Raw genomic sequence first — 19,643 nt, forward strand, 5'->3', positions numbered from 1 at the left:
TGAAGCTTTTAGAGTTCATTATATCATGTAGGATGATAGTTCAGAGGCAATTAGTTAATGATTAAAATTAGTAATTTTCTTAGCAGGGCAAGAAATTTTTATGAAATATGAAATGTTTGGAAGTGAAATGCTTACTGAAATCTTAGTTACGGAAGAAGCATATAATCTCTCTGGAGAGTCAAAGAAGTGTCCGTTGCTATGGAGTCATAAATAAGGCTTGCAGCTAAATCTGACCCATGGTTAACACGGATTGACAGCATGAAATGTAAACATGTTGACAGCATTGGCGAGCCTGAAAAAAAAATACTGAATTATCTCAGCAAACAATACTTATTTTAGTATATAAAGCTTGAACTCCTATATCCCAAGAAGTGACCATAGCAGAATCCAGTAAGTTAGTTTGAATTTAAGGATGAAAGCAACACATACCAGGTAACTGTGAAAACTACAGTGTCACCTGGTTAGTCCCAGATGTGTTAATGTCTGCCCAATTATTGCTATTAGGACCAGCTGGCTGATTGTTGTTTGTGCTCATTTCAAATCGTGTCTTGCTGAAACAAAAGCTAGAAGGAATAACAGGATTAAGCCATACTTCATAGGGCCACAACCACAAAGCTCCTTTTGGCTTTGTTTAAAGTAACAAATATATAGAAGTATCCTTTCCACTTTTCCCCTCACCCTGTATAACACTACATCCTATCTCCCCTCCCTTGAAAGCCCATCTCTCCACGGTCCCTTACTAGTCTAAAGGTTTTTTTTTTTTCTTTTGTTTTTAATGACATAAAACAATGTTCAAACCTCAAATCTTATGTTTGAAGTTAGGTCTCTTAAAATGAAGCCTTCAGGTGCAAATGAAACACAATTTCAATTAATGAAAATACTGAAGGCAATCATTTTCATAGTGTATGCTCCCACAAAGCAATCATAAAAAATTCCCTCATATAGCTTAATGTTTGGTCTAGTAAATATGACAGCAAATCAGTTGTTGTATAACAGTTTATTCTCGTGGCATTTCAGTGACCATATTTACATGTTTAAAATCATCACAGTTGTTGCTAGTTTCTGTATTCTTTCCTCTAAACACCCTTTCTGTGGAAAAACACAGATGACAAACGCCACATTCTTTAGCGATAATTTGGTAAGAGATACATTAGTCTCTTTCTTTCGTTTTGACCTTAAGGATTTGTAACAAGGAATCTGGGGGTGGATATAACGGGGAGGGGGGAAGAGGGGGTCATGTAATTCAAACCAAAGTTGGGGTGGTGTGTGAGTATTCATTATTTAAACCAAAGCAATTTTCATGCAAGCTCATCTCAAATTTTCTGCTCAAGTTAGTAATTGAAGAGAAACGCTTGCTTTGATGGAGATAGCATAAGCCAACGTCCCCAGAAGGAGCAAATCCGCTGGAGTAACTGTGAAACAGTATCCACTACAGTAGCGACCAATCAGGAAGGGCTGCAACGGAAGTCTTCTCTTTGGGGAAAAGTTAAAGTGTGTTCCAAGGGGTCTTTTCACTGCACCTAACTGCAAACGACCACCCAAATCCCTATACCGCGAAGCTGCCCTGTTCCTTTACCCACGCAGAACGACCGGAGGGCTGGCTGGCAGGCAGCAGAGTGGCCCACGCGTCACTCGGGGGCGCGGCGCGAAGCCCTCCACCTGCACCTACGCTACCAATCTGCGGCGCCTGCGGGGCTGGAAAGACTTTCCCGGGTCCCACCTCGCCCCCAGCCCCGCCGAACCCTGAAGGACAGTGCGGTCCTCGGGGCCTGGAGGGGCCGAGCAGCCGGGGCGCCCTCTTTACCTGGTCGCAGGGGCGCGGCCAGGCAGGGAGGGCGCGAGAGCGTGTGGGCGACGCGGGCCGCCGCGCCTTCCCGCCCAGCCCGAGCCGGGATCCCGAGGCTCCTGGAAGCCGCGGCCTGAAGAGCACTCGCCTCCAGTGAGGCCCCGAGGGGTGGGGGAAACTAGAAATAACCGAGAAGCAAATGTGTCTGGAAAGCCCCCCGCCCACCGCCATTCATAATCCGGCGGACCGGAAGAGGTGGCGCGTCACTTCCTGCTGTCTCCCCAGGAAACGTTCCCCTCCCGACCGGGTTGCGGGAACCTTTGTTTCTCGCTTCGGATGCCGGTTAGGGCGGGGACGGGTTCGAAAGGAGCTGCCGGGCACGGACAGAGTGGCGGGGCGGAGCGGTGAGTTGTGACGAGGGTCCCCCCGCGTCCTGGCGCCTCGGGGACGCTCGAGAGCCCGCGAGGGGCGCCCGCAGCGGAGCTCCGTCGGGTGTTGGGCTCCTCCCTGCTTGGGGGGGGGGGGGTAAAACCTCATAATTTGCGGGCAGTTGTGTGCGGCAGCCAAACCGCTCCCTCTCTTAGAAGGACTGTGCCTCTCAGAGTGCTGTGCACTGGGGACGCGGCCCCTGGGGACTGGGTCCGTGGAACTCTCAAACCTTTGTCGAAGGGTTCCGTAGACCTCTCTGCAGCTCCTGTTTTACGTCTCGCTTTCTGGCTCCCTTGTAAAGAACTCTTTCTTCTACGAGGCCGCCCGTCTGTTAGGATTCCTTCAAAGGAGTCTCATTTCTAAGTGTCTTCTGTCTCTTTACAGATTCTTTGGCGCTTGGTTTGTTTTGGAATTGGGGTTTTTAATCTACTCTAAATTTCTAGATGTTCCCTAGGGCCAGGTACTCAAGGGAAGGATGAAAAGGGCAGCATCTTAAAAAAAAAAAAAAAAAAAAAAAAAAGTTTATTGGAAAGAATTGCGAAATCTTGCAGAGACAGGAATGGATGGGTTTTCAGTGTTGTAATGAGATGGTAATCCTAGTATTGCACCCTCATGGATAGTCAGTTTCCTTTATCTCATGCACTAACAAGTGATCAACTTTGAACTTTGAAATTAACAAGCAGGATGAAAGGGACCCAAAGGAAAGCATAGATTTAGCTAGGGATGTTTAATTTTGTTTGAGGCCATCACAGAACCTTGAAAAATGACATGTTAGCAGAAATCTAGTTCAGCAAATAAATATTTAAAAGCACCTGTTAAATTCTAAATGCTAGGGGAAATAACCACATCCCCCACCACTGCTCCCATCCACACACATGCACACACCTGCATAAGAAGCTATGTGCTACTGAGATTGAGGAATTAAAGACAGATGAAAGAAAGTGAATGTTTCAGATTAGAACCCTGTACACACTCCTACCCATAAAACAGATGATTGTTTTGCTTGAGGTTTTGTTTTGTTGGGAAGAAAAGACATTTGAATTTCCTTAATGTTTTTGGCTGAAGTGATTAGAATTGTGTAGAGTTAAAGAGAAGAACACTAGACTTTGCTCTGATGAGTTAACCAAGTGATAGTCTAGCCATTGTTTAAAGAGGAACACAGAAATAAGGGAAATAAGAAATTCAGGCTGAAGAACATCAGAAAAAAAACATGGAATCATCTGCCTAGAGATGTTAGTTGACAACAGAATGTGTATAGTTGCTGAAGAACAAATTGGTAGCAAATCAAAAGCAGGGAAGCAAGGACAGATAGTTGGAGCAATAAGAACAGCAAGAGTGAGGTGAGTCAAGGAAAGGATAGAAAGAGAAAAAGATTTAAAAGTTAAATATAATGATGCAAAGAAAATTTTATAAAATACAAAGTACCTTTAATGTATTTACTTGGTCTTAAAATAAAGAATGCTGCTGTGTTGCTGGGCGGTGGTGGTCCACTCTCTTAATCCCAGCACTCAGGAGGCAGAGGCAGGCTGATCTCTGAGATAGAGGCCAGCCTGGTCTACAGAACTAGTTCTAGAATAACCAGGACTGTCATGCAAAGAAACCCTGTTTCAAAACAAAAATGAACAAAGAAAACAAGCAAAGAAAAACCAAAAGCAGATATGACTCCCATCAAGTGATAGTAGCCAGAGACAGAAGGTAACGTGTAAAGGGAAAGCTGTACTTCAAACTGGCTAGGAGAAATAAGGGTGCAGGTGGCGCCATTGGGTCACTTAAAACCTTAGTATATTGATCAAAGGATTGGACACCAAGAGTACATTTTTATTTTAATAATTCCTTGCCTGAAAGGTGTTTGGAGAAAATGACAGCCAGAAGTAGAGCCACTTGATAACATTGGTATTAACTGAAAACAAAATTTGACTGTTGAGAATTTTGCAGACCTTTGATGTGTGGCCTCGGCTACTTGTTGTTTAAGCTACTTGGGACAGCAAGCATTAACAAACCTGAGGGATACACGCAGTAGGTAAGGATCATCGTTCAGGGATCTGTTTTTGAGAAATAGCTTAATGCAAGAGATCCCACCATCTAAAGGTCATATAATAAGATTTCCACTAATATGCTTTCTGAGATATTAAGAATAGCAGAGGACTGAGGAGAATGAAAAACTGCACAGGAATAAAACAAGAAACAGTTTTAAAAGCAACAGCAGTGGCTTCTATCATTGTCCTGTTAGCCATTGTCTTTCTGTGACATCCTTGTCCCCGTCCATGAACACCAAATCTCAACTTTTGTGATACTAATAAGACTTGAAAAGCTACATTTTGATCTGCAGTCAATTTGACCTGAAAGCAGACAAGTTTGTGTGCCATAATTTATAGATATGTTGTTAGAGATAACTAGGAGGATGCTCTGTAATTAAAGATCTGTCTGTATTAAAACTGTGCCATGCCGGGCAGTGGTGGTACGCACCTTTAATCCCAGCTCTTGGAGGTAGAGGCAGGCAGAGCTCTGTGAGTTTGAGGCCAGCCTGGTCTACAGAGCTAGTTCCAGGACAGCTAGGACTGTTACACAGAGAAACTCTGTCTCAAAAAACCAATCAACCAACCAACCAAAAACAGAAAAGCCTTTGCCATTGTCAGGTGTGGTGGCACAGGCCTCCAAACTCACCCGTGAGGAGGTGGAGGTAGGAGGATCACAAATTGTCCAGCTGGAGCATATAGGGAGATTGTGTCTCAAATATATGGTGGTGGTGAGTGTAGATACATTGAAGCTGGTAACATCAGTTGTTCCAGAGGGGAGAGGGAAAACAGATAATGTCACCCATTACATTGTCTCTAATAACCTTTCAGATGTTTTAAAATATTATAAGCAAGAAAACAAAATAGGTAAAAATAAGGATATATAATTGTGCACTATCTAAATTATTCCTCTTTTTCTTCAGGTGTTTGCAATGGCTGCTACTGTGAACCTGGAACTTGATCCCGTTTTTCTGAAAGCACTAGGTTTCTTACACTCAAAGAGTAAAGATTCTGCAGAGAAACTAAAAGCGCTGCTTGATGAGTCTTTGGCTCGGGGCATTGATTCAAGTTATCGTCCAACTCAAAAGGTATCTACCCCAATACAAAGCTTGGAAAGAGTTTTGAGGTGTACATAGTGGTCCAGTGATAGCATGTATATTCTCTTGAAAGACTGTCTACCATAATAATCGCTCTTTAGTCACAAAGAAATTATAATCTTAATGTTCTCTTCCCTCAAGCTTTCAAAGAGCCACCCAGAATTGTTAGTTTGGACTAGAGCAGTCCTTCTTCACCTGAAAGTTGCAACCCCTTTGAGAGTGACTGACCTTTTCAGAGGGGTTGCCTAAGACCATCGGGGATCACAGATATTTACATTACTGTTCTTAACAGCAGCAAAATTGTAGTTAAGAAGTAGCAGTGAGAGTAATTTTATGGTTGGAGTCACCGCAACATGCTGGACTGTATTAAAGCATTTAGGAAGGCTGAGAACCACTAGTCTACACGGTATGCTCCTTGGTATGTAAAAAACCACTTGTTTGCAATTTAGTCTCCAGTTCTTTATCATTATTTTTTAATGTGTTAATGGTGTCCAAACTTATTTCTAATCATTCTCTAATGTTTTAAGGATAAAAGTATAAATAACAAAGGGATTTTTCAACAAAGTGAAATAAATATGGACAGGATAATATAAGGGTAAAGATAAAGGTAATAGATGTCAAAACTATGTGGCGCCATTATTGATGGTGAGTGGCAGCTCTATGTGACAAGAGTATGTTTTAGAGCCAGCCAAACTTTTTGAAAATCCAGTTTGCCTCTTGGAGTTGTTTGATATCAGTTTACGTACCTTGAAACTTTACGGTGTCTAAGTAGGCCCTCTTCTAAGTGGTCTGTGAACTTTTGTTCTAATAATGATCCCTTGAAATTAGTATTGCCTATGTTCCTCACTTTACAATAAGGGAACTGAGTTGCCTGATAAATTTATTTCAAAGCTTGACAAAATGAGGAGACTCAGAACATATCTTGCAGAATTGTAGAAATTACTGCAAAATAAGTAAATTAGCCTGAGTAGTATCCACCTAGCACATACGGGTTCTCTGCAAGAAGTCTTCTCCTGTTCCAGTTCCGAAACCCCAAGTCACCCAGGTGTGGGGACACAGTTGTCCAGCTAAGAGCGGAGACAGAACTGTACGACTAGCTTGAGTGTAGTCAGAGTCTGAAGCATAAGTTATGCCGACAACCCAGGTTTAACTGCCCGGAGCATTCTAGCGAGAGGGGGGCTACAGAGATCCACAGGAGGGTCTGGGTGATAATGGCGTGTGGCTGCTGTAGTTAGCTCATGGACATACATGCACATGTCAAAACAACAGATAGGTGCTGGCTTGAATCTGTTAATTTTTAGTAAGGCCATGGTAGAGAAGAATTTTTCATTGACTATGATGTGGCACTTAATTTTTAGCTGAAAATTGTTTAGATTATTACTTTTTGTGTTTGTTTCTCTTTTAGTACTGGGAATTAAACTTAGGACCTTGTTCGTGCTCTGCAGGTGCCCTACCACCGAACAATAACCCCAGCCCTTCTGTTGTGAATAAAATGATGGTCTCTTATTTTTTATTTTACCCTTTAGGATGTGGAACCACCCAAAATTTCAAGCACAAAATCTATTTCTATCAAACAAGAGCCCAAAACATCATCCAGTCTTCCTTCCGGCAGTAGTAATGGCAAAGCCCTCACAACTGAAAAGATAAAGAAAGACGCTGAAAAGAGACCTGCTGATAAAGTAAGGATTGCTTTTGGCTTGGCTCACAAAAGGACAAACCATTTCCGTAGGCAGAAAGAACGTCTGTGTCCACTTTTTGTAGCAGCGGGTATAGTTACATAATGATTACTCTGTAAATATGGTTTGCTAGCTGGAGAGGTTTAACTTCAAAAAAAAATGAGTAAAATCTAGGAACATTTATTTGTCCATTTACTTGAGATGGCCGTCGTCCAGCCTTTGTACCTCGGGAAAAATAATGCAGACTTTAATCATAACTCTGGCAACAGTAGTTGTTAGACGTAAAACTGAAAGACCCCGGTGACGAGCCTGGACTCTGACATGACGGCAAGCGTCTCGAGGAGGCTGCAGGCCTTTCCTGATTGTGTGTGCGGGGCAAGTGTGTAAGTGGTCATTAAAGTTGGCAGCTAACAAAAAATGCATAAAACTATGTTCCGTAGCCCTTGCCCTCAGGTGGGGCATATTATCCCGTATATTTTCATCCTATTCCTAAAGACTAGGTAAGCGTGAACAGTGCTTTTACTCTTACACAGGTGCTTTACACTGTTTGTGTTGTCGATTGAGTGACTTTTTCTTCACTTGGTGATGCTTCGTTTTCTAAGTGTTTATTACATTCATTTATTTGCAGGCGTGTGAGGCGTGTGTGAGGGAGTCAGTTCTGGATTTCCCACGAGTGTGTCTTGGGACTCAAACTCAGGTCACAAGTTTGGTAGCGAGCACATTTACCCACTGAGCTGTCTGTGGCCAGTGTGGTTTTTGAAATTCATGTGTAGGTCTTGATATTTGTTTGTTTGTTTTTAAGCTGCCATTAGCATTCATTCTGTGAATAAAGAAGTTTATCAGTTAGGAAATTTTGGAGAGTTCTCCTTTTTCTTTGTTATAATACAACTTCAGTGAGCTGCTTAATCACAGAGATGCATGGTCATTTCTGTGACCATGTTAATCACTTTTGTAAGCTGTAAGTGGATGTGGATAGTTATATATTCATCATTACTATAAACAGCCAAATTACTATCCAAAATTTTCTTACTAAATTCATACCTTTACCAATAAACTTCAGGATTTCTAAATTATCTATGAATTTTCAGAATTTAATTTTTGTGAATCCAACAGATCTACCTATAGCTTTAATATCTTAACTTCTCAGAATTAGCTTTGAAGTATATATGGCAATGTATTGCAATGTATTTAGTGTGGAAAGGAAGACAGCTCATTATTCACCTTTTCAATACAGTTTGAATACTGCTCATAAGTAAAGTGGGTTTTTTTTTTTTTTGGACATGTATAGTGTATGTTCCTATTTCTCTGTGTGTTCATGTGTATGGGTATGTGTATGCATATGTACATGTGTGTGTAGATGCCCAAAGTCAACTCTGGATGTCCACTCAATTATTCTACTTTATTTACTGAGGCAGGGTGTCTTGCTGACCCTGGAGCTTGCTACTTCCAGCTAATGGAGTAAGCTGACCAAGTGCTGGGATTGCAGTCCATCTCCGTGCCTGCTCTTACATGGGTTCCAGGGCCAGACTCTGGTCCGTCATGCTTGCTCAGAAGGCTTATTCAGTGAGACATATTCCCAACCCTTAAGTTTTTGGTTATTTTGTTGTTGCTGTTGTTGTTGTTTTACACAGCAATATTGTAATTACAATAATATTGTAATATTGTTTTACACAGTACAGTTTTTTGCAAGTTTAAACATCTTGAATGAAACAGAAAAGGTAGTATATCCATTGAATTTCCAGAGTTCTCTAGTATGTACAATACAAAGCAGAATGTAGATATTTATTAAACTATTCTAATTTATTTATATCTGGCTAGTTTCTTTTAGTATGCTAATTATAAAGTAATCTTAATTCTTTTTTCAATTTTATTTTTTTTGAGAATTTCTTTTATGAGTACTGTATTTACATCATTTCTACCCCTCCCTTTCTCCTCTCCTACTCCTCCCATGACTCCAACTCAAATCGGTTTTTTCAACCCATCTAAGTGTATAGCTCTCCTGTCTGTGTGAAATGTCTATAAGATAGACTTTGTCATATATTGCCCATCTTTTCTCTCTGTGACTTAGAGTTTATGCCATGTGACTTTCAGGATCATTCATCATTGGTTTCTTCTTCTTTTATGGGGGGGGATATTTATTAAGCTCTACATTTTTCTCTGCTCTTCTCCCTGCCTCTCCTCTTTCCCCTTAAACAATCCCCCAACGTCCCCATGCTCCCAATTTACTCAGGAGATCTTGTCTTTTTCTACTTCCCATGTAGATTAGATCCATGTAAGTCTCTCTTAGTCTCCGCATTGTTGTCTAAGTTCATCGGGTTCTTTTTATAGATGAAAGATATCACTGAAGGAGTTGATATTCCTAAAAAACCTAGATTGGAGAAACCAGAGACCCGATCTTCACCCATTACTGTCCAAACCAGCAAGGATTTAGCTATGGCTGACCTCTCCAGCTTCGAGGAAACTAGTGCTGATGATTTTGCGATGGAGATGGGCTTGGCCTGTGTTGTTTGTAGGTAAGTTATCCCCAGCATGATGGTCCTGTTTCCTTAGAAGGGGCAAACAATCTCCTCCTACTTTGTTTATTCTGCCTTCTAGCCCCCAAAATCATAGAATTTGTTAGAACTTTTCTGCTTTGTTTTTCTTGTTCAGGACTAAGAACAGGTAAGTAGAACAGAGCACTTTAACACACTGAAATTTGTCAGACCACAGCTTCTTCAGCCTGTTATGTTGTGGTAACCCTGTCTGCATTCTTACGTTCTAGAGGAAGTGACTATGCATCCTTTTAAGTAAGGGACAATCGGCCAGGAACCTCAGCTCCATCTTTCTTTTGAAACCATCTTCGTTGCCTTTTCTTTCTTTCTGAATTGCTGATGACACTTAAAACACAAACTGGTACCTGCCATTTCTTAAAACACCCTTACATCATTCCTTGAGAGTAGTGGAAATGAATGTAGGCAATCCTGAATCACATTTTAGTCTTGAATGCATAATTACAGAAGCAGATAATTTAATAGAAGATCAATTATCTTCTATTAGTAGAACTATTTTCTGCTTAGTAAAAGATACATTAGTTTGGTTTGTTTTTTGCAGAAATAACTAAATTTTTGCCAGGCAGTGGTGGCACACGCCTTTAATCCCAGCAGTGGGAGGCAGAGGCAGGCGGATCTCTGTGAGCTCAAGACCAGCCTGGTCTACAAGAGTTAGTTCCAGGACAGGCTCCAAAGCTACAGAGAAACCCTGTCTCACATTCATGTCAAGGACTAATGTTCAGTTTATTGCTTTTACTGCATAACAGTAAACAAGATTATTTTTGTGGCTGTTCTAATAAAAATATTAACTTCTTGTAAATTGGAACTAAGAAAATATAAGTTTTTGTGAGCCTTAAACAAATGAGTTGTGTGCTTCTGAAATAACTTTAAATTGTATGTTGAAGAAACTATAGTATTTAATGCAATGTTTTTCTTAGACAAATGACAGTGGCATCTGGAAATCAGCTCGTAGAATGTCAGGAGTGCCATAACCTCTACCACCAAGACTGCCATAAACCCCAAGTGACAGACAAAGAAGTGAATGACCCTCGCCTAGTATGGTACTGTGCCCGGTGCACCAGACAAATGAAGAGAATGGTAAGAATCCTACTTTACATTTCAGCCAGCATCTCATGGTCTTTGTCGGTATATGATTGTAAAATGAAAATTAGGACATTTAGCATACTGAAAAATAAACTTTTAAGTGTTCGCATATATACTGTTTGTATGGAATTATGTTGCTGTGCTGAAGACCAGAGCATATTATCTATATGTCCTCCTCTAGCCACCCTTTAGCCTACCCTAATTTATAAGAGCAGGAGTGAAAAAACACAAAATAAAATATTTTCATAAGCCTGACACTGTAATTGCATACGTTTTATAATACTATGAAACAGAAGCCCCCAGTCTTCATTGAGTTGTTAAGGAAACATAAAAAAGATCTCTTCCTGAGTGAGCAGAAGCCACCACTCAGAGATGTGCTGCGGCTTGGTCTGTCTTCCTTTCACTCCTCGCTGGCCTTTCCTTCTCATCGGCATTAAGTGGCCTGTGTCTTGTTCTCATAATGCACTGCCCCCGGTGTACTCTTCATTAACATAACTTCTTATATTGAAGAGTTTATGATTTTATTAACTTAAAAAATAATAAATTACTTTTATTTGTCAAGTTTTAAAGAAATCCAGAAGTTTCTGTCTGTTCCAGCAGTTTGTCATCGCTTCCCTAAGTTCCTTCCTGCGTCTTAGATTAAGAAGTCTCAACAGAAGTATTTCCATGTATGTTAAGCAATTGAATTTCTGTATGTTTGACCATGTATTTTTTTTAAGATCTCAATTTCTTAACGAAGGTAAAAGTCAAGATATCTATTTGATGTTTAATCGAATAAAGCAGAAATAGGAAATACTTTTATTCTGTCAAAAATAGTAAAAGTTTATTGGTATATATTTTTTCTTTGTGACAAGAAATATCTATTTAATTTTTTTAGTTTATTGAAATTAGCTCTCTATAACTTCATCCAAAATTATTTCAGATGAGCAGTTGTTGCATGACAGACTTTTCCTTTGTAGATGGAACACACAAACATACACACAGCACACACATGATCAGACTCACTCGTGTGACTATTGAGTCCATAACAGACAGAGGGATGAATGCACTAGTGTCCAGTTCGGTGAACCAATGAGTTTTTTATTGGGGCTATGAAGAGGAATGTTGGTGAAGGTGCCGCAAGGAGGAGGGATGGCACAAAGCAGCCACCTCTCCAGAAGTCCCACGCTAGCACAGGTGAGCGCTCCTGGAGCCCCCTGCCCTGCGTAAAGTTAGCTCTGTAGCCCAGATACTCCAGCATCTCCACCCTAGAAACTATCTATTTCCTTTTATGTTGTTGGGTGGGCTCTCAAAGTTCCTGTTCTTCCAGCATGTGACCGTTTGGTTACGGCCCAGGGCTCCGTGGCCTCCCCTGCTGCTGTCACTTTGGCAGTGCGTGCCACATAGCAGCAGTGTCATACATTACAGAGCATCCACGGTCCATTAAAAATGATGCTTTTCAAAAGAAATTACTGGCGAAAGACCTAAATTTCCAGAATATTTTATTATTATTTCACCGTAATTCTCTTACTAATCGAAGTTAAACACAATTCCAAGTTTTTTCTTCCCTTATTTTTTTAAGTTAGCTTACATCAGTCATTGTACATGATTTAATTCCCTTTGTATGTGATCTTCCATAACTGATCGATATTACTGATCCTTTAAATTTAATATCCTTAAATTAAAATTCTTTTCTTCTCTAGATTTTCCCCACATTTGCCTGAGTCTTCCATAACACCTTTGTTTGCTAAGATTAGGTGTATTCGCGTCATATGCCCTTCACGTCTTTTCCCTTCACTCCCACCACCCTAGTCTGCATTCTCTCATTACTTACCTAGTTCAATAGCCTAAGAGGCTTCTTTATTTCCCCTCAGTCTGTTTTGTTCATTATAGTGCTTGGATAATTTATTTCCCAGTGGCCCTCAGTTACTTCTAAAATAAAGTGTGTGTGTGTGTGTGTGTGTGTGTGTGTGGTGCATGTCACATAAAAGCATGTATATGGTCTCTGTTTTCACCCCATGTCTGCCTTTTAAGTCTTATTTTCCTGCTTCACCATGCACAGAGGAATGCTGCCCTACTTGCTTCCTTTCCAGTTCATGCGCCACTAACTTTCTCATACAACCCAGGCCCTCCTTGTTGGAAATGGGCCCAGGGTTGGGCCCTCCCCATCAGTCATTCATCAAGATGATTTTTCACAGCCTCCACCACAGGCTGTTCTGACCTGGGTATTTCTCAGAAGTTCCCTTTTCCCAGGTGACTCCAGGTTGTGTCAAATTGACAATAACCAGCATGGTAATTAAATTTTATTTTATTTTGATGGAGGTACTGAGGATTGAAGCCGGATCCTTGCATATGCTAATTAATAGTAACTATTATTATCAGCACTTAACATTATGAGATCTTCGGCTAAACTCTTACATACTCACAATTCATCCTCATAAACACACCTTTGGAACAGATGGTGCTGCCACCATTTGCAGGTGAAAGAAATGAAGCTCTTAGGCATTTATGTTCCACTTGCAGTAACACAGCTGGAGAGGTAATGAGCAGGGCTTCAACCCTTGTTCTCTTTGATACTAAAAACGGTTTCAATCCTTGCTCCATATTGCTTATATAGCTAGGATTGTTCATACACTAAACACTAAGAATCTGAAAAATGATTAAAATGTATAAGAAAATTTAGTAACATGCTTTGTCTTGAAGTCAGTTACTAGTCAAAACAAAACTGAAAATGCTTAAGGAAAATAAATAAAATTCTCCTTAGATAACATGGAAACGTATACACTATTCCCAAACATTTAATTCGCTAGTATGAAAAACCTCAAAGGTTTATTAATTATTCATGAATAATTCTTCCCTTCTCGTTCAGTATTTAAAACCCTGTAAATTACCTGAGTTGGTTTTAACTCCCTTTTAGTAACTTATAAAGTTACACCTGAACCCTAAAAAGAAAGTAATTCTTTGGTTAACTGAAAAAATAGAGAAAGTGCACTGCATATTGATTGGTGCTGATTGGATGCATCAATGATTGGCCCCCAGTTTCCATGAACTCCATCTATGCACTCCACCCACACTGGACTGAAAACACTTTTTGGTGAACTAGGGGCATGAAGGCATCAGTACAAAGCATATACAGGCTTGTTTCCCCTGCTATTATTCCTAAAGCAATTCAATATATAGCAGCTGTTTGCGTGACATTTGCATTTTGTAGCCTAGAGATGAGTTACTGTCTACAGAAGTCTTCAGTAGTTCATCTATAAATACAGTATTTTTCCCTTAATGCCCCTAGTGGAACCACAGGGTCTTGCCTAGACTAGACAAGTGTGTTTTGTAGCTGAGTTGTATCTCTCAATCATTAAGGGTATTTTGTTTTGGGGTGTGGTTATGGGTGTGTATGTGTGTGTGTGTGTGTGTGTGTGAGAGAGAGAGAGAGAGAGAGAGAGAGAGAGAGAGAGAGAGAGGGAGGGAGGGAGGGAGGGAGAGAGAGAGAGAGAGAGAGAGAGAGAGAGAGAGAGAGAGAGAAGAGAACGAGAACAACTTGGAGGGGTATTTTTGGTGAGAGAGAGGGAAACAACTTTGTAGAGTGAGGTTTTTTCCCCTTGATGTTTACATGGGTTTCAGGGATTGAACTCAGGACACCAGGCTTCTTTATTCAATGAGCCTCCAACCCATAGGGGGTTTTGTTTTTGTTTGTTTGCTTGATTTTTGAGACAAGATCTCTGTATGTATATCTCTGGCTGGCCTCAAGCTCCTAACGTTCTAGGATTAAAGGCATGTTTCACCATGCCTAGTCAAACCATAAGTTTTAAGGACAAAGCCTTTATGTATAAATCAGGCTGGCCTTGAACTTGTTTTATAGCCCAGGTTGCCCCAAACTCCTAGTCTTTGCATCAGCCTCCTTCCTGAGCACTGAGATTACAGACAGGCATCACTAGGCCCTGACACTTTATCTAAGGAACTTGAACATCCACAGATTTTGGTATTTGTCTGACGTTCTGGAATCAGCTCTGCATGGATAACAAAGGGGAGCTGTACCTTAGTTTGTGATTTAACTTTATGGAAAACAGGAGGGTTCTCTTGTTAAAAAAGTATTTAACTAACTCTAATTTTCATGACTGATAATATCATTACTATTCAGAAACTAAGGAGATCTGTAAAAGTGTTTAATGTTGATAACTGTTTTCCTGTAGTCTCTACTTCAATATCATCATGATACGTTTTCAAGAAATATTGCTACCATTCAGTACTGTAGTTCTTTAATAAATTTTTAGTTTTTGTTACTCAATGAAGATTTTGTATATAATTTTTTTCTTCTGATTTTCATAGGCTCAGAAAACTCAGAAGCCACCACAGAAACCAGCTCCCACTGTTGTCTCTGTGGCTCCAGCTGTCAAGGATCCGTTAGTTAAGAAAGCAGACACCAAACTTAAACAAGAGACAGCCTTCCTAGCATTCAAGAGAACAGAAGTTAAGGTAAAGTATGTTCCTTTCTGTCTACTTTAATCTCAGTCTGGCTGACTAAAGGGTAGTCACCTGGTAGAAGTTTGATGAGAAACTTTATGATTTGAGTGACTGATGTTGAAAGTGAAGGCTGACACCAGTAATTGGCTAGAAAGGGAGCCTTTGTATCAGAAATTGGCAGTCTGCATTGAAATGTGAGACATCATTAGGTTCCCAAGCCTTGCTGTCTCACATCTTGCACACATGTTGTGTCCTAAGCCATCTGCCACTCTATGTCAACACAAGCCACAGCAGTCATTAAAATCAGGCGCTCAACACACAGCCTTCTTTCTTGTTTATCTTTCATTGAGTGTTGGTCTTTTTAGTTGCTTCAAATAACTTTTCTTTGGTGAGGTTTGATGAAGGGTCACATAGCCCTTTGGCAGGAGGTTTCATGTTTGATAGAAACGAAAGGAGAAAAAAAAATGGATCTTTCAAATCAGAAAATTTAAAATGTGCCACATTGTTTCCTTTTGCTTTCTTTTTCTGTCCCCAGCAGTGTGTGTCGCAGGAATTTATATTTTATAAGATGGTTTCCTAATCAGGACATCATGAGATAATTATATGATGCTATTATAAAAATGTGGTTTTTCAGAACACATGGACAAATATTTTAACTTCTATTATCAAATAAAGGCCCCTAGCATCTTACTTTATTACTTTTCCAGTGGTAAACATTGCTCATATCCAGACAACATTGAAGGCAATCTTGTAAGAACTAATAATGTTTTGCTAACCATTTCATAAGTGTTCAAAGCTATTAAATACATAAATAGGTAGTCTAAGTATTATATTACCATCTTTATATATTGTATGTTACCATTTTAACACAGGTGTTCAGTCTGACTTCACCTCTGGGTGATCTTTGAGACCCTCTCAATATGAAGGTAGACAGCATGTGAAGTTGATCAGAGACTGAAATGTTCCAGCCTTACAAGAGCTAAGAGCATGGCAGAGGCCCCACAATGCCACAGTGCAGTCCAAGAGGCAGCTGTCAGTCTATGTGACAGTGGGGCTCTTTTGCTGTAGTTTCCATGGAAACACACATTGAGAAAGTGCATCTGAGCTCTTTGTAATGTACCCTCAGAGTTTAAACATCTGTGTGTGCTTTGTAGTTCAATCACAAATGTTTGTGGCAACTTGGTTATTTTAAGTGTCTTCAGAACTTGAAGATAGATATTTCCTTTAACACAGTCACTGTAAATAGCTATGGATTCAATCTTCGACTTTTTTTTTTTTTTCTGAATAACTTGGGTGCAAACAGTTTTATCCATTAAAAGTAGATTCCATTTGGATATGTTATGGGCAAGGTAATACTTTTGGTGGCTTGTGATTGAATCTTAAGGCAGATCCCCAAAAGAATTTCATGTATTTTCTTTGAAATCATTGGAACAGTGTGGCATTCAGCAACTGCAAGCTGTGTAGCGTCCTCCCTGACTACAGAAATGCCCATTGCTTTTCTGGCTCCATATGAACCTAATTTTGTTGAGTTGTCCAGATTGACAACATCATTGCTTTTTATACACAACTAAATGTTTGCATTCAAAGATATTATACAGGTTTGGATTATACTTGGCTCTAATGTAATATCCATCCTCTTTTTTTTTAAGCCACCCACGGTTACATCAGGAAATTCTTCTGGTAACAACGTGTCCTCTTCAGTAACTAGTGGCCTAACTGGATGGGCAGCTTTTGCAGCCAAAACATCTTCGGCTGGGCCATCAACAGCAAAACTGAATTCAACAGCACAAAACAACAGCGGAAAACCTGCTGCCTCATCAGCTACCCAGAAGCCTGTGGGTTTGACTAGTCTGGCAACATCATCCAAAGGTGGAATCGGTTCCAAAATGGGTTCTGGTAACTGCTCTTCCCCCACTGTACCATTAAAACCACTTCCACCTCTAACCTTAGGCAAGACTGGCCTGAGTCGCTCAGTTAGCTGTGATAATGTCAGCAAAGTGGGCCTTCCCAGTCCTAGTAGTTTAGTTCCTGGAGGCAGTGGGCAGTTGAGTGGGAATGGAAATAATGCTACTTCGGGGCCAAGCGGAAGTGCCACAAGCAAAACCACGTCAGAACCCAGCAGCAGTGCCTCAGCGTCTCTTAAAGGCCCAACTTCACAGGAATCACAGCTCAACGCTATGAAGCGATTGCAGATGGTCAAGAAGAAAGCTGCCCAAAAGAAACTCAAGAAGTAGTATGGCGAGATAGGTTTTTATATCAATTATTGCTCTAAAGACTAAAAAAAATAACCATATTGGGACAAAAGATATAATATACTGTAACTTAATAAAAATCTTGATGATCAAATCTCTATTGTTTGTTACATTAAAATGCTAATAATAATTTTTAGCCAAACTTGGAACCATTTATTTCAGTCTGTTTAGCATTTTTATTTTAATAATTTCCATAATGTGTGAAAATAGTGATTATAATGGCTGATTCATGATGAGAACTTCATAAGATTGATGGCACAATAACCCAAGATTTAAAACTCCTAAAATAAGTTACCTTACGGGTGACAGGGATTACGCAATATAGTGTTTTATAATATTCAGTTCTTTGCCTTACGGGGAGCTCTCCCTCTCTCTCTCCTGTGAACTCTAGCCATTACGTCATCCTGTATGAGGTGGTCCAAGTCATTGCCTGGGAGGCTAATGAGTTAGTCGGCCATCAGTTCACATATATATCCCAACAAAGAACAGAATGCTTTCAGTGTCAGATCAGTGTGTGTATTACAGCAGAGTGCTGCATCCTTTTTACAGTTGGCAAACACCTCATCCTTTCCCGAAACTGAATTCTATAATTTCCTATATTACTGAATTGAATTGTCTTATCACCCTAGATGTGTGCTACAAAATCTAATCTCAAAGCATTTTCCTTTATCCCTAGGTTTCCTAACATCATTATTCTAAAATAAATTGGTAAATATGTAAAGATAAAACTTAAGCTTTGTCTTTTTCCTGTGGAAAGGTTTTTAAACTACTCTGTTAAATATTGGCATTAATTTATTCATAAGTTAGACCCCAGTACTGAAATAAACCCATTATTTAGAGATGGAATAAATATCTTGGACATGCTTAAAAAATCTGCCTGTAAATGTTTTTGTTTTGAGAAACAAATTTCTGTTGATAAAAATTGTTTTGGTATAAACTCCAAATCCCCTTTATAAAGAGTTCAAAATTGTTTGTTGTTTATAATTCAAGTGCAATTTTGACTTCACAAAATGATGTGACACAAGCTTATACCAAAAGCTATTACAGTCACTATCTTGAAAACATTAGGGAAATAATGCTTAATACAGTTTACTTATTAGTATTTGAAGTGAAAATTTTTACCCTGTCACAGAAAGTGTGCTTTAGTTGAGAGAAGCAACTTTTGATTTTTGCGTCATTTCTTGGAAATTTTAATGAATTTACAAAGTAAATTTTCTTTCAGTGAGTATGATTTTTTTGTATATGTAGTGTGTGTGTGTGTGTGTGTGTAAAGTAAGGGGCCAAACTCATTTTGATAATTTTTAGGAGATATATTTAATGTTAGATTTTATCTCAAATAGCTCTTAGGCCTTTATTTTTTTTCTCATGGCAAAGTATACCACAAAAAGCAGTTATGAAAGTTTTTTTTTTTAATATTTATTTATTTATCATGTATACAATATTCTGTCTGTGTGTATGCCTGCAGGCCAGAAGAGGGCATCAGATTTCATTTCAGATGGTTGTGAGCCACCATGTGGTTGCTGGGAATTGAACTCAGGACCTTTGGAAGAGCAGGCAATGCTCTTAACCGCTGAACCATCTCTCCAGCCCCCCCCCCTTTTTTTTTTTTTAAATATTTATTTATTTATTATGTATACAATATTCTGTCTGTGTGTATGCCTGCAGGCCAGAAGAGGGCACCAGACCCCATTTCAGATGGTTGTGAGCCACCATGTGGTTGCTGGGAATTGAACTCAGGACCTTTGGAAGAGCAGGCAGTGCTCTTAACCTCTGAGCCATCTCCCAGCCCTAGTTATGAAAGTTGCAATAGTGTGTTTTTATTTTATTCTGTCTCACAAAACAAGTGTTTCTTGCACTCAGTTTATGTGAGGGGAAAGCTTGTTTTCTCTTGACTGGCCCTGAAATTAGCAGCTCTCTGTCTGTTGGCTCAGTGAATGAGTGGACAAGTGAGTAGATGTCTTAGTTTTCTGTTGTGGTAAGTATCTGACAGAAGAAACTTAAGGGAGAAAGGGCTTATTTTGGCTCAGTCTCCAATGGGTAGAGTCCATTATGATGCTGAAGGCATGGCACAGAAGCATGAGGCCAGTTGATCAGGTTGTCTGGGAGGACAGGAAACAGGAACAGGAAGTAGAGTGAGTCTACAAAACCTCAAAGCCCTCCCTCAGTGATTTGTTTCCTCCTGGGAATCTCAACTTCCCATAGATCCCATAACTTTCCCCAAAGCATCTCCAGGTAGCAACAGAATGATCAAATACATGAGCTGATGGGGAGCATTACACATTCAAACCACAACAGCAATGTTCTTGTAAGTTTTTA

At 39.9% G+C, this 19,643-nt stretch overlaps 2 protein-coding genes across 2 annotated transcripts in view; one reads left to right on the top strand and one right to left on the bottom strand.

Moving 5' to 3' along the window:
* The window catches only part of Gstcd (glutathione S-transferase C-terminal domain containing), a 78,659-nt gene extending 76,619 nt beyond the window's left edge, over positions 1–2,040 (bottom strand). The window contains 1 exon segment of the mRNA XM_038311519.1: positions 1,805–2,040. The gene's annotated coding sequence lies outside the window, so the exon portion shown is untranslated.
* On the top strand, positions 2,038–17,476 carry Ints12 (integrator complex subunit 12). The gene is made up of 7 exons (XM_038311517.1): positions 2,038–2,190; positions 5,154–5,318; positions 6,854–7,006; positions 9,332–9,516; positions 10,470–10,629; positions 14,941–15,087; positions 16,725–17,476. The coding sequence occupies exons 2-7, from the start codon at positions 5,163–5,165 to the stop codon at positions 17,307–17,309; spliced, it is 1,386 nt and encodes a 461-aa protein (XP_038167445.1). The 5' UTR covers positions 2,038–2,190; positions 5,154–5,162; the 3' UTR covers positions 17,310–17,476.
* Positions 17,477–19,643: the final 2,167 nt, after the last annotated feature.

The sequence above is a fragment of the Arvicola amphibius genome, chromosome 14 (assembly GCF_903992535.2).
Source record: "Arvicola amphibius chromosome 14, mArvAmp1.2, whole genome shotgun sequence".
NCBI classification, from domain to species: domain Eukaryota; kingdom Metazoa; phylum Chordata; class Mammalia; order Rodentia; family Cricetidae; genus Arvicola; species Arvicola amphibius.

Coding starts and splice junctions, on each gene's coding strand:
- Ints12 (XM_038311517.1), top strand. CDS start 5,163: ATGGCTGCTACTGTGAACCTGGAACTTGATCCCGTTTTTCTGAAAGCA. Junction 10,630..14,940: donor CCAGACAAATGAAGAGAATG/GTAAGAATCCTA, acceptor TGATTTTCATAG/GCTCAGAAAACTCAGAAGCC. Junction 15,088..16,724: donor TCAAGAGAACAGAAGTTAAG/GTAAAGTATGTT, acceptor TTTTTTTTTAAG/CCACCCACGGTTACATCAGG.